General features: G+C 42.7%; 1 protein-coding gene across 1 annotated transcript in view; it reads left to right on the top strand.

Moving 5' to 3' along the window:
• PEX7 (peroxisomal biogenesis factor 7) overlaps nt 1–15249 on the top strand; it is a 367801-nt gene that overhangs the window by 14681 nt on the left and 337871 nt on the right. The window contains exon 3 of the mRNA XM_077486784.1: nt 1495–1645. Within this exon, the coding sequence (XP_077342910.1) occupies nt 1495–1645 (151 nt within the window). The remainder of the gene's footprint in view (nt 1–1494; nt 1646–15249) is intronic.

Raw genomic sequence — 15249 nt, 5'->3', positions numbered from 1 at the left:
GAAAATCCGCTGAAATGGTGGAAGGAAAATGAAAAGAGGTTTCCCATCTTGGCCATGCTGGCAAAGAGTTACTTGTCTGTGCCTGCGACATCAACCCCACCTGAAAGGCTTTTCTCAGTTGCTGGCAACATTGTGACTAAAAAAAGAGAGAGCCTAACTTCAGAGCATGTCGATATGCTAACCTTCCTCCATTACAATGCTAAAATATAGCATTGCAATGGAGTAAGTAACACAGGCCCCCAACCTTTTGCACTCATACACTGTTCTTGTTGGGTTGTATTAGTGTATTTATGTTGAGATGGCTCATGGCTGTCTTCAGTGTATTGGCCATTATTTTTGCACAGCCACACAGTGTTGAGCAGTGCTTTTGTTGGGCTTGGTTCCTTCCTTCCTTGAAAACTGTTACCTCCTCAGGTATGTTTTACATTACAAGTAACACACCACAAAAATACTGCTCAATCGACTCTACAGTAACACTATGTAAGTAATGATTAAATTACATAGTGTTATTGTATGTTGACCTGCATTTTTGTGGTGTTAAACAACAACACTTTAGGTCAAGAGGCATAATGCCATATAAATGCTGCCTAACACTTTGCAAAAGATGCATTCTGAAGGCATTATGTGTGGTTGAATTGATTTTTAATGGGTTATCTTTACATTTACATCCATTACAATGCTAAGGGTTTGAAATATTTTCCCACTGATCATCACATCTCTGAATATATTCTCTGTACACTTCATAGCACAACAATATTTGATTTTGTTTCAGATTGGTGACAAAGTTTCCCTACTGGATGTTTACTGATGTCTGCAAACCAGGGGGAGAATTTCTCCAGTCAGTTCAAGGCCATAGTCCTTACATTTCTATGGAGAACTCACTAAGGGACCTGTGATACTATAATGATGATAGTATAAAATGCACTTTAAAGCCAGTAGTCGGAAGATAAAGCAGTTATAAAGGAACATTTTAAGCCACTTTCCATGGGGGTACACCTGCGGATTTGTATCAATAGACACACACACACACAGCATAGCCCTGTTCCCCACTCCCGTCTCACAGAATTTGATTGACTTAGCAGGAGCCAATAGATCACGCTGCCTCTGTGTCCTGTGAGGAGAGCAGCACAGACCAGGATCGCTGCAGACGCATCAACGCTAAAGATATGAATCAGGTATATAGGGAGGTGAGGGGATGATATCATTATTGGGACATATTTTAACTTAATGCAGAAAATGTGTTAAGGTAAACAATCTCCTCCCTTTAGAACCACTTTAAACTTGCACCCAAGATTTATCTGTCCTAATATGGCTAGGAGTTGGGTGAAATCTCTTCTCCTGAAGTCATGGACAGCAATAAAGATTGGTTAATAATTCACTCAAGCTCCCAAAAAACATAAAAGTAATCTAATACTTTTTGGCTGGTGAGTTTTTTTAAAACCTATAGAATTGGAATGTTTAAAAACCTTTAATTTCATATTTTGCCTCCTACAGCTTTGATTGGAACGATGCCCTCTTTGATGTAACATGGAGTGAGATGAGTGAGAACATTCTTGTTACTTCTTGTGGAGACGGATCTCTTCAGTTGTGGGATGCATCCAAACCTCAAGGACCTTTACATGTATTCAGAGAGCACCTCCAGGAGGTATGTTACATTATATAACATCTTGCTTTGTTTTTTGTTTTTGTTTTTTTAATTGGAAAGAAGTTGTACAAAGTTAAATTGGCACAAAAAAAAAAAATCTATGTATCAGAAATGTAATTTAACCACTTCAATTCAGAGGGCACTTATACCCCCTTCCTGTCCAGACCAATTTTCAGCTTTCAGCACAATTTGAATGACAATAAGGCTGCTTTCACACTGGGGCGGTATTCAGGCGTTACAGCGCTAAAAATAGCGCCTGTGTAACGCCTGAAAAAAACCGGCCCCTTTAACTCCAGTGTGAAAGCCGGAGGGCTTTCACACTGGAGCGATGCGCTGGCAGGACGGTGAAAAAAGTCCTGCTAGCCGCATCTTTGCAGCGGTGAAGGAGCGGTGTATTCACCGCTCCTATACCGCTCCTACCCATTGAAATCAATGGGATACCGCCGGCAAAGCGCCGCTGCAGGCGGGTTTAACCCCTTTTCGGCCGCTAGCGGGGGGTTAAAACCACCCCGCTAGCGCCCGCACACCGCCGCTAAAACTACGGTAAAGCGCCGCTAAAAATAGCGGCGCTTTACCGCCGACGCTGCTCCCGCCCCAGTGTGAAAGCAGCCTTACTCATGCAACACTGTACCCAAACAAAATTTTTATAATTTTTTTCACACAAATAGAGCTTTATTTTGGTAGTATTTAATCACTACTGTGTTTTTATTTTTTTGCGATATAAGTAAAAAAAGCATACATTTTGAAAAAAAAAAATACCCTTTTTTAGTTTCTATTATAAAATTTAGCAAATGAGTAATTTTGTTCATAAATTTGGGCCAAAATTAATACTGCTACATATCATCTTTGGTAAAAATAACCCAAATTTGTGTATATTATTTGTTCTGTGTGAAAGTTATAGACTTTACAAGCTATGGTGCAAATCATTAAAAATTGATCACACCTGATGTACTGATGGCCTATCTCATTTCTTGAGGTCCTAAAATGTCAGGACAGTACAAATACCCCAAATACAATTTGTGGGGAAAATTAAAAAATGTTTGTTTTTTTTACACAAAATTGTCATAATAACAAGTTATTTCTCGCACACAGCTTATGCATACTTCCAGTTACACCCCAAAATACATTTCTTATCCTACATCATGGGACACAGATCCATAGTAGTTACTATGTGGGTTACAGGCCACCTTCAGGTGATGGACACTGGCACGCCCTAAGACAAAAAGTGCACTCCCTATATAACCCCTCCTACTACTGGGAGTACCTCAGTTTTTTCGCCAGTGTCTAAGTTGGTCACTAGTAAAGATGTGCTGTGCTGAGCTCCACTGGAGCAATCCTTGCTGGGGCTAGCCATGCAGTCAGATCCATTCAATCTGTCTAAAACTGAGCTCATAATATTTCCTCCCCCACATGCTTCTTCCTCTGACTTTTCTGTCCAGATCGATGGCACAACTATCAACCGTTCTTTGCATGCCAGAGTGCTAGTTGTTATCCTGGACTCTGAACTATCCTTTTGGCCCCACATCCAATCTCTGTCCAAAGCTTGCCGCTTGAACCTACTCAGCATCTCCCTAATACGCCCCTTCCTAACCAGTGACACCACATAGCTTCTAATTTACTCTCTGGTCATCTCTCGCCTTGACTACTGCAACTCCCTCCTCATGAATTATCATGAATTCTGCTGCCAGACTCATCCACCTTACCAACCATTTAGTGCCTGCTTCTCCTCTCTGGCAATCACTCGACTGGTATTTTGAATTCATTTCAAAAGGCTAACAAATCACAAAGCCATCCACAACTACAGCCCCCAGCTACATCACTAACCAAGTTTCAAAATAACAACCAATAGTCCTCTTCACTCCACCCAAGACCTCCTGCTCTCTAGCTCCCTTGTCACCAGTGTTAATTTTGAAGTTAAATTTTCGATTTAGTTTTAGTCATAGTCTTTTGAACAAAATGCCATTTGAATTGTTTTAGTTTTAGTGGTATTTTAGTCGACTGAAATCTCCTACAATTTAGTCTACTGAAATCTCCAGTGCATTTTAGTAGACTACAATCAAATGGGTTAGTTAAATTGTAATGCATTATTTAAAGCGGGAGTCCGCCCGGAGTTCCGCCGTTTTTTTTTTTTAAAAGCCAGCAGCTACAAATACTGCAGCTGCTGACTTTTAAAATAAGGACACTTACCCGCCCAGCGCGCCCGCGATGTCGGCACCCGAAGCCGATCTCTCGATCGTCTCTTGGGTGCTGCCGCCGCCATCTTGGGTATGGGAATCAGGAAGTGGAGCCTTTCTGGTTCATTTTCCGGTTCCCTACTGCGCATGCGCGAGTCGCGCTGCGTAATAAGGATAGACCCGCTGCCTCTGGGATCTGTGTGTTTCCCACAGGCAGCGGGGGACTTTCGGAAAGGGGCGTTTTGGTATTAGTGTTACATTTGCCAATAGAGACTCTTTCCTCATGATCTCGTCTTCACCCAGACTGTTCCAATATTTAGATTTCAGGGACCAATTGGTGTTTACATTTCTTATAGTACCTAATTGTAAAGCCATCCGGGCCTGGACTTTATCCATTTGGTGTTTCATTTATTGCTTTATATATTTCTTCTAGCCTAATTGGTTCCTCTAAACTTTTAGCCATTTCTTCTGTTATTTTAGGTAAATCTGTTTCCCTTAGGTATTCCTGAATTTTAGTTTTCCTAATCTCCTTTTGTGCCCCTGTCTCAGTGCTTCTTATTGAGTATAAAGCTTTATAGTATGTTTTAAAGGCCTTTGCTATCTCCGATGTTCTGAATTTCAATTCCCCATACTCGTCTTTGATCTTTTCGATATAATTTAAGGCTTTTTTTTCCCGTGCTATTCTTGCCAGATGTTTCCCCGTCTTATTCGCCCACAGATATCTTTCTTTAGCTACGTTTTTATACACATTTCTTTGTTTTTGTTCTGTCAAGTCGTTTAATTGTGTACGTATTTGAATGATCTCCTTATATATATTTTTATCTAAATGTCTCTTATGCTTTTGTTCTAACTCATACAGTGCTTTTTTTAAAATTATCATATCTTACTTCGCTTTTTTTTGCCAGAACCTATACCAATTAATTTCCATCGAATTAGGGCTTTATGCGCTTCCCATAAAGTAGGTTTAGAGACTTCTGTGGTATCATTTATTTTAAAGTATTGTTCTATCTCTATTTTTATATTACTCTCAACTTCCTCATCCTCGATCAGCGCCTTGTTGAGTCTCCAGGTCCCCTTTCTAGGCTCTTTTTCACACTGCCTGATTTTAGCTATCTCCGGGGCATGGTCCGATACAGTTATGTTACCTATCTGAACTTTTACTAGATTTTCCAGTGTTCCGTGATCTAAAATTATGTAGTCCAGTCTTGCATATGTTTCGTGTACCATAGAGTAATATGTATAGTCCTTTTCTCCCGGATTACTTGCTATCCATGCATCCACAAGCTGTTGTGTATGCAATTTTCTTTTTAGTATTATGTGTTGTTTGATTTCTTGAGGGGGAACCACTGACGTACTATCCATTTCGGGGTTCATAGTAAAATTCAAGTCCCCTGCTACGATCACATGGCCTTGTTTATGTTTCTCTATAGAGTTCAATATCCCATTTAGGTATTTTTTTGCGCCCTTATTGGGGCTGTAGATGTTGACTAATGTGTATTTTTGCCTTAATATGTTACCATTTAAGAGTAAGAACCTCCCCTCCGGGTCCACCTTCATCTCTTCTAGATTCCACCCAACATCATTTGCAATCCCAATGGCTACCCCCCTAGATCGCTTAATTGGGGAATCGGCATAATACCAGGTTGGATATTTTCCTGTATCTATCCGGATATTGGTGTCCAGGGCTAGGTGAGTCTCCTGTAAAAAAGCAATATCCGCAAAATAGCTCTCCAACTCTTTAAAAATATTAAACCTTTTGCTTGGAGAATTCATTCCTCTCACATTATATGTTACTATCTTAAGCTCTGCCATCCGACACATCTATATTCTTTCCTATTTCCCTTACTGGATTCAGGCCAACACAATTTCCCTCCCTCCCTACTTTCCCTCCCCCTCCCTGCCCCATCATTTGATGTAATTTTGACCTCTTGGTCTGGGACAACTTTTCCGGAACCTCCTTGTTCCTTCTGTCCCTATATCCTAGGGTGGAGTTCTGTTCGGCCGTGTCGCCATCCATCTCGCCTATTACTTGTGAGATGATTACCCGACATCTCGATTTCCCCCCCCCCCTTTTACGGGGAGGAGGGAGAGAGAGAGGGAGGACGAGAGGGGAGACAGCCCAGGGGATTTTAAAAAAAGAAAAAAGAAAAATACACAATCTAGCCTACCGGCCGCTATCGCTTATCCCCCCCTCCCACTACAGGAGAGGGGGGCACCCCCACCCGTCTCTCGTCCCCCCCATACCCTCCCTCCCGCCCCCGCCCTACGCCCAAACCCTTGGGACTGGAACATCAAGTTTTTTACAAAATTCTGTTATATCTTCAATATGTCTCAGTCTCCCAATCCGTCCGTTCTTTCTGCCTAAAAGGCAAGCAGGGAACCCCCAGTTATATTGCACCCCGTTCTCAGTCAAAGCTGCTAGTAGCGGTTTTAAAACTCTTCTTCTCCTCAAGGTATCTGGGGATAGGTCCTGAAATATCTGTATATCTTTTCCTTCGTATACGATTGGTGCTTTTGCTCTTATATTTCTCCAAACTTGATATTTGTCTTCTTCGTGTTGGAAACGCACTATTATATCCCGTGGGATGTCCCGTGGCAGTTCCTTGGGTTTCCTTAAACAATGAACCCTTTCGATATTTATTGGATTTGTTATGTCTTTGTTCATCAGTGGGTTACATATCTTTTTTATTATTTCTATTAAATCTTCTTGCTGCAAAGTTTCCATAACACCTCGTATTCTTAAATTTTTTTCTTCTATCCCTATTTTCTTGGTCCTCTATTTTATATGCTTGCTCTTGTTGGACTTTTTTTAGAGAGACTACTTCAGCTTCTAGTTTCTTTATTGTGTTTGCCTCTTTTTCCACTTTTTTTTTCCATTTCTTCAACCCGTTCCAGTATATAGGCAAGATTCTTGTGTACTCTATCCATTTCCTTTTTCATAGAGTTTTCCAAAGCTGCAAACATAGAGGTTATTTCTTTTTTTGTAGGCAAAGATAAGGGGTTTTCAAGATGAGTCAAGTGCGTCTGTGTAGCTTCTATTTCATAGTCTGGTTCTCCTGATTGATCTGTCTCACCCTCCGGCGTGGGCTCTTGGTCCTGTAAAGAATTATTTTGGACTTGTTGCCTTCTTTTTTCTTTATCCCTCTTTTCCTTTTCCTTTTTGTCTTTGTTTTCTGCTTGGGAACTTCTTGTTTGCAGTTGCCTCTCTAATTGTTGTTTCTCTGTACCCCCTGTTTGGGTAACAAATTTATTAATCGAGCCGGGACTAGCAGCCAGGCTCAGCCGGGGTGATTTAGGGATTGCTCCTGTCTTAGATGTCTTTCCCTTCATTGTCCAAGTGTCTTTACTCCGTCCAAGAAATAAAATGTCACTATTATATCACTGTAAAATCTCTATTATTTTTGTTCTCCTTTTTTATTATAAGTTCTGTTTATGTTTTTCGGCCCCAAACTCTTTTCCAGTTTCCCGTTTGTCAGGGGTGGACACTTTTACACAACAATAGAAAAAGGCGTGTACCAACTTCTTGTTGTTTGACCTTACTATGGCTTGTTTGTGTATATTTCTATGCTTCCCTTTATTCTAAAAGTCAATACACAGGGTCCTTCTAGAAAGACTAGGCAAACATGTACCAGACCTTGAATAGCGGTATTCGTTAGACTTTTCCAACCTTACAAGCCATCTTATTCTTTACATTAGTCTCATTTGCAAGCGTTCCCGTATTGAGCACATTGTTAACGATTCAAGCAGAAAAAGTCCAGTGAGAATAGAGAGGATAAAAAAAAAATGTCTATTGGGTAACACCAATTTAAGGTCACTTTAAACGCTCAGTCTCTCTTATTTCTTATATTGGTATAGAACAGGTGGCGTTTTTATTATTTTACGTTCGATCGCTGCAAGATATTAACAGTAGATTATCAGCAGCTTTAGCCTCTGTTTTTTTTTTCTCCTTACAAAAGCTTAGAAGGACTTCTAGCGACCTTTTATCAATATATCAATAGGATATTCCAGTATTTTCCATAACTTATAATATGGTCAACATACCCTGTGTCTCCTGGGCTAAAGTCCGGATTATGCAGTTCCCGTTTTTCACCACCGGAGGACGCCTGGAGCCACTATTCTTCTCCGGGGATCCGAGGAACGGCGAACTCGCTCGGGATATCACTCGAGCCGCCGACCCCCCTCGCCGAGACCACACACAGAACACAGGACTCGGCTCCACTCGTCCCCGCTCCGTCAGGTTGTTTCCCCGGTGGCACGGAGCCCCCACGTGACATCCAGGAGGCAACAGCAGCAGAGGTGAGGAGCTCTGTGAGAGGGCTCTGTGGGGATGGACAGCGTAGGGATGGACAGCGTAGGGAGAGCGGGGGGGGAGGCTACAGTGAGGACGCCGCAGCCACTATCAGGCCAGGCGTTGCGGCTGCATCACAGCCGTACGGGGGGAGCCGTTCCGCACCGGGCGTCTAGGTGTGGACACGCTCCCGATTGAGTCTCCTCCCCCTCATCAGCTGAACCCTGACCTAGACTCTACAAGAGCCTTGATCCAACACAGCCTCCTATAAACTTGTATGAAATGCCTGTCTCCGACCCAAGTGAATCTGTAAAATGTAGAATCCTTGCTTGTGATGGTCAGCTCTGAGCAAAGCTGACTCCTTCCAGTACACCCCGGGTCTATCATACTGTGTTCTGTCTGCCTGGATGATCTCCTCTATTGATCTCAGCACACTCTGGAGGCATCCGCCGCACACCTTGGCCTGTAGTTTCCAGCCAGCTTCCAGTAGGGGGAGCGGTACAAGTACTTGTGCAAATGCTTATCTAGTAAACACCCGTCCCTCACATTTTCATTTGACGAAATATGGAATTGATTTTCATCATAGTTTTCGTCAATTGATGACAATTATAACTGATTTTCGTGAAGCTTTCGTCACTGGAAACACGTTGATGAAAATGATGCCGAAAATGTTTTTGTCAATGAAATGAACACTGCTTCTCACCTCCTCCAATGCTCGTCTACAGGTCTTCTCCTGAGCTTCTCCCATCCTATGGACATGGTTACCCCAGTCTGTCCGACTGTCTCCTACTCTGTCTCATTTTAGACGATCCCTGAAAACCCTTCTCTTCAGAGAAGCCTATCTTGCCCCCGCCTAACAACTGTACTTTTATTTTAGAAATCAAATTTTCTTCAGCAAGCCACATCTGAATCAGAAAATGTGAGAGAAAGTACAGGGCTAGTAACACCAGGTCCTGCCTAAAGCATTCGACCCTAAAGGGTAACTCCACTTTCGTGGCTAAAAAAAATACCAAATAAAGAAAAAATAATGTAGCCTATACAATTGCGACACAAGTAATTTTGTAATTGAATTTTATTAAAAATTACCTTTCCTCTTCAACACGCAGCCGCTGTAATTTTCTGAAAATGCAATGCAATATGGCTACCTGTAGTTGATCTACACACAGTGTATAGAACGCCCCCCAGAAACATAATTTCCTGCTTCTGTGATTGTCTCACTGATTTACCCATGAAGTGTGCACTAAGCTACAAGTCAGATTTCAGGCATCCCCTGGAACAAACATTTTGTTTTTGGTGAGATACTCCAAATAGGAACCCGTCTAAAGGGATGCAGGTCCAGAAACTTTGCTCATTAGTGGCCTGCAGATGCCACAGCTGATTGATAATTATGAAACCACTCCCATTAAATTCACTTTCCACATGGGCACAGAGAAACATACAGGGATTTCTTCAGAATAACAAAAGGTAGGACCCCGAAAGTTTGTTATCCTTGGAATATACATAAATCATCCAGAGCTATGTTGGGTGATACGTAGATCACCCAACGCTTTAAGACTTCAACATGGGAGACTTAAAGTGGAGTTCCACCAAAAGTGGAACTTCTGCTTTAAAGCACTCCTCGCCCACTTACATGCCACATTTGGCATGTAATTTATTTTTTATTTTTTTGGGGTGGGGGGGTGGGCACCTGGTTTTGACAGGTACTTCTTGTCTCACTTCCTGCTTCAGTTGTCTTGCTGCCAAGGCAGCGACTCCTCTCCCCCTAGGAGGCCCCTCGCTCTCCGAAATCTTCTGGGATACGTCATAGGTCCCAGAAGATTGCCTGGCCTTTAGAAGAGCGCAGCATGACTTGTGCATGCACAGTGTGTACCCGGCCATGATAGCCGCAAACTGTCACAGCTGGGTGCCCACACTTGCAATGACGCCGCCACGCTGATTGTAATGCCGCTTTAACACAATGTATAAAAATGGTATCTATTTGTACATATTTAAAAACAAATTTTCTAAAAGCAAAGCCATACCAGCCATCAAAACAGTCCACAGGACAATGTTGCAAATAACTCTACTAAGGTTCCGGAAGACTATTGAGTTAGTTTAGATTGAAATAGCAGCAATGTATAAACTGTGTGCTTCCATTACCAGGTATGTCATTTTCTACAAATGTATGTTTATTAAAAGTCAGCAGCTGTGCTACAGTAGCTGTGTAATAGGAATATGAATCAATCTTTTAATCAATCTCTTTAACCCCCCAATGTCACCATTTAATTTCTGGAATAGGGAAGAGGATGAAGTTTTTGGAAATTCTCAGTTTGAACAACATTTTCCCATCTACAACAGATATGAGGCTCTGAACGATGGAAGGAATGATAGGGGACCTCAGGACCCCTCTCAAGGCGGACCAAATTTTTCATCCATCAATCAATCCATCAAGCACTTATCATGGATTGAGTCAACAGGATAACCATTGCCCAAATGGATTTGGGCAATGGTTTGGGAATTTTTTGGGAATGGTTTGGGAATGGTTTGGGAATTTTCACCATAATCAATCCAAGAGAGGGAGGGGACATTACTCACCGAGGGAAAATCAGTGCTCTGTATCAATAAATGCTCCATCTAATCTTGATCCGGCATGGAGACCAACTTATGAGGAACCAGGTCCCTCCAACCACCTGTATATACAGGGCCCCTCAAGGAGACCCCCTTATGGGATTTTTCCCCAACAGGGTCACTACCAAAGAGAATTGGAAAATCAAAGTGGGGACCACAGGGGGGAGTAGACTACAAATGAAAAGGGAAGAGTGTATAAAGGGAAATTTAATTTTTAACCTCAGTTCTAAACTCTCGACTGACTGTGAAAAAGCACTGTTGGACAAGGGACTCAAATTTGCTCCCTCAAAAAACTTGATACATTTCAGACATTCATAGTTGTACAAAAGTACATTTGCAAAGTCAATATAAAGAGGTACATTGCATTAAATCCCTTCAAAGAGGGGAGAATTGTGTCTACAGGGATACATTCCTCCAATGTTTGAAATGTGTCATTGTCTACCCCCCGGGAGGGCTGGCCCCTTCTGTGAGGGTTTTTCATGATATTGTTCTCAAAGATCTTGATGAGATTAAATTTCAGAACACTAAAATAAAATTCAAATTGGAACAGGGTCTACAGCAACTTTATGACTGCAAGAACCTTGTCATAAGATTGGCAGATAAGGGGGGGGGGGGGGTTGTAGTTGTGGAAAAAAATTCTTGGTGACCGGGACACATATATCCCTGTAAAGAAAGGAAAATTGTTTCTGGTATCATTGTTACCTAGAACACCTATTATGTACTATCTCCCGAAGATTCATAAAAACCCTATTTGCCCCCTCGGGTCTCCATATAGTGAGTGGTATAGGATCAGTCACATCCCGGGTGGACATATATATTGATTTTTAATTTTTTTTGTAAAATCTTTTTTTATTGAGTTTTTCAATAGCATCGAAAATTGCCCACACATGGGCCAACAGTACCCACGCAGGGGCAAAATCTCTGCTGCGGCTACAGACCGCAGCAGGGCATATCAGGTAACACAACATGATCGGTCTGCCTCTGAAGCAACAGCAGGCCTCAATATATATTGATTTTTACCTCCAGCCTCTTGTCAAGGTCATGCCCTCTTTTATTAAACAAGGGCAGTGATTAACCACTTTCAGACCGGACCATTTTGCTGGTCAATGACCAGAGGTCTTTTTACAATTTGGCACTGCGCTGCTTTAACTGGTAATTGCGCGGGCATGCAATGTTGTACCCAAACAAAATTTGCGTCCTTTTCTTCCCACAAATAGAGCTTTCTTTTGATGGTATTTGATTGCCTCTGCGATTTTTATTTTTTGCGATATAAACGTAAAAAGACCGCAAATTTTGAAAAAAAATGATATTTTCTTTTTGTTATTAGAAAAATCCAATAAACTCAATTTTAGTCATACATTTAGGCCAAAATGTATTCAGCCACATGTCTTTGGTAAAAAAAAAGTCAATAATTGTATATTTATTGGTTTGCGCAAAAGTTGTCACATCTACAAACTAAGGTACGTTTTCTGGAATTTACGCAGCTTTTAGTTTACGACTGCCTATCTCATTTCTTGAGGTGCTAAAATGGCAGGGCAGTACAAAACCCCCCCAAATGACCCCATTTTGGAAAGTAGACCCCCTAAGGAAATTGATAAGTGGCATGTTGAGCCCATTGAATATTTTTTTTTTTTGCCTCAAGCGATTGAATAATGACAAAAAAAAAATTTTTTTTTTTTTTACACAAAGTTGTCACTAAATGATATATTGCTCACACATGCTATGGGTATATGTGAAATGACACCCCAAAATAAATTCTGCTGCTTCTCCTGAGTACGGGGATACCACATATGTGGGACTTTTTGGGAGCCTAGCCGCGTACGGGGCCCCGAAAGCCAAGCACCGCCTTCAGGCTTTCTAAGGGCGTACATTTTTGAGTTCACTTCTCACTACCTATTACAGTTTTGAAGGCCATAAAATGCCAAGATGGCACAAAACCCCCACAAATGACCCCATTTTAGAAAGTAGACACCCCAAGCTATTTGCTGAGAGGCATGTTGAGTCCATGGAATATTTTATATTTTGCCACAAGTTGCGGGAAAATTACAAACTTTTTTTTTTTTTTTTTTTTTTCACAAAGTTGTCACTAAATGATATATTGCTCACGCATGCCATGGGCATATGTGAAATGACACCCCAAAATAAATTCTGCTGCTTCTCCTGAGTACGGGGATACCACATATGTGGGATTTTTTGGGAGCCTAGCCGCGTACGGGGCCCCGAAAGCCAAGCACCGCCTTCAGGCTTTCTAAGGGCGTAAATTTTTGAGTTCACTTCTCACTACCTATTACAGTTTTGAAGGCCATAAAATGCCAAGATGGCACAAAACCCCCACAAATGACCCCATTTTAGAAAGTAGACACCCCAAGCTATTTGCTGAGAGGCATGTTGAGTCCATGGACTATTTTATATTTTGCCACAAGTTGCGGGAAAATTACAAACTTTTTTTTTTTTTTTTTTTTCACAAAGTTGTCACTAAATGATATATTGCTCACGCATCCCATGGGCATATGTGAAATGACACCCCAAAATAAATTCTGCTGCTTCTCCTGAGTACGGGGATACCACATATGTGGGATTTTTTGGGAGCCTAGCCGCGTACGGGGCCCCGAAAGCCAAGCACCGCCTTCAGGCTTTCTAAGGGCGTAAATTTTTGAGTTCACTTCTCACTACCTATTACAGTTTTGAAGGCCATAAAATGCCAAGATGGCACAAAATCCCCACAAATGACCCCATTTTAGAAAGTAGACACCCCAAGCTATTTGCTGAGAGGCATGTTGAGTCCATGGAATATTTTATATTTTGCCACAAGTTGCGGGAAAATTACAAACTTTTTTTTTTTTTTTTTTCACAAAGTTGTCACTAAATGATATATTGCTCACGCATGCCATGGGCATATGTGAAATGACACCCCAAAATAAATTCTGCTGCTTCTCCTGAGTACGGGGATACCACATATGTGGGACTTTTTGGGAGCCTAGCCGCGCACGGGGCCCCCGAAAACCAAGCACCGCCTTCAGGCTTTCTAAGGGCGTTACAGTTTTGAAGGCCATAAAATGCCAAGATGGCACAAACCCCCCCCAAATGACCCCATTTTGGAAAGTAGACACCCCTAAATTTAGGGGTACACTAGTGAGACTAGGTAATAAATGGCGGGTGCCCTGAAACTATAAAAAAATAACTAACCAACCAGCGTCACCTGTAACAGTTATATGGTGATCACTGGTGAAAGGGTTAACTAGGGGGCAATCAGGGGGCTTTATGCGGTAGTATATGGGGGTCCCTGGCGCTATAAAAAGCTGCGGCGAACCTAAATACCTACCTGCCTAACTAGCGTCACCTGTGACACTAATACAGCGATCAGAAAAATTATCGCTTATTAGGCTGGGTTCACACTGGAGCGATGCGGGAACGCCACGAATCCGTGGCGGGTTCCCGCATCGCATGCCTCCCGGCGGCAGTTCACACTGCCCTATGTGAACTGCTGGGAGTGTCAGTGAAATGTTAATGACACCCCCAGATCAGTTCGCATATCGCAGTGCGATCTGCAAACTCGGATCGCATGGTGTGAACACCCATGCGATCCGATTCTGCTGCGGGCCAAAAAAAGGGTCCCGTGCGAATTTGCGGCGGGTGCGGCGGGTGCGATGCAAATTCAGCCATACTATCTGTATGGCTGAACTCGAATCGCACAGAGATCGGATGTGATTTGCACTACAGTGCGGTGCGAATCACATTCGTTCTCATAAACCGCTGCAATGTGAACCCAGCCTTAGTGACACTGGCGACGGGGGGTGATCACGGGGTTAAACCTTTATTGGGGGGGTTAGGGGGGTACATTAGAACTAAAGGGGGCTAACCCTAACTGCCCTAACAGTTATTACAGTCACAAATGACACCAATGCAAAAAAAAAAAAAAATGACATTGGTGTCACTGTGACTGGGGGGCAGGGGTAATTGGGGGGGTGATCGGGGGGGTGTGAGTGTGCCTGGCATGTTCTACTGTGTAGTGACGTGTTGGTGCAACTCACCGATCCTCTCTCCTCGGTGTCGGAACGAAAAATACCGACACGGAGGAGAGAATACATCACTTCCTCTCCTGTGTTTACATTACAGGAGAGGAAGTGATGTCACGAAGGATTTCTATTCGTCGGGAGCGATCGCGAGGGGTTGGCCATGAATGAATGGCCGCCCCCTCGTCCGGGATCGCTCCCGAACGAATACCGACCGCCGCAGGCACCGGGCGGGGGCCCGATCGGGCCCCCGACCCACGGGAAGGCAGGGACGTACATGTACGCCAATATGCCTGCCCGTGCCATTCTGTCGACGTACATCGTCGTGCGGCGGTCGGGAAGTGGTTAACTTGGTTAGAGAGTGTCCTTTTCAGGAAGGCTGATGGCTTGTAGTAGCCGATGTCACATCCCTGTACACCATTATCCCACATGATATAGATTTAGCGGCAGTTTCACACTACCTAAATCAGAATTCAGGTTACCAATCCAAAGGGATTTCATTATGGATCTTCTTAAATTTGC

The sequence above is a fragment of the Lithobates pipiens genome, unplaced genomic scaffold, assembly GCF_037356315.1.
Source record: "Lithobates pipiens isolate NorthernLeopardFrog02 unplaced genomic scaffold, aLitPip1_a1.2 Scaffold_18, whole genome shotgun sequence".
NCBI classification, from domain to species: Eukaryota; Metazoa; Chordata; class Amphibia; order Anura; family Ranidae; genus Lithobates; species Lithobates pipiens.
Note: the sequence above shows the minus strand (reverse complement) of the source record. Positions and strands in the feature narration are given on the sequence as shown.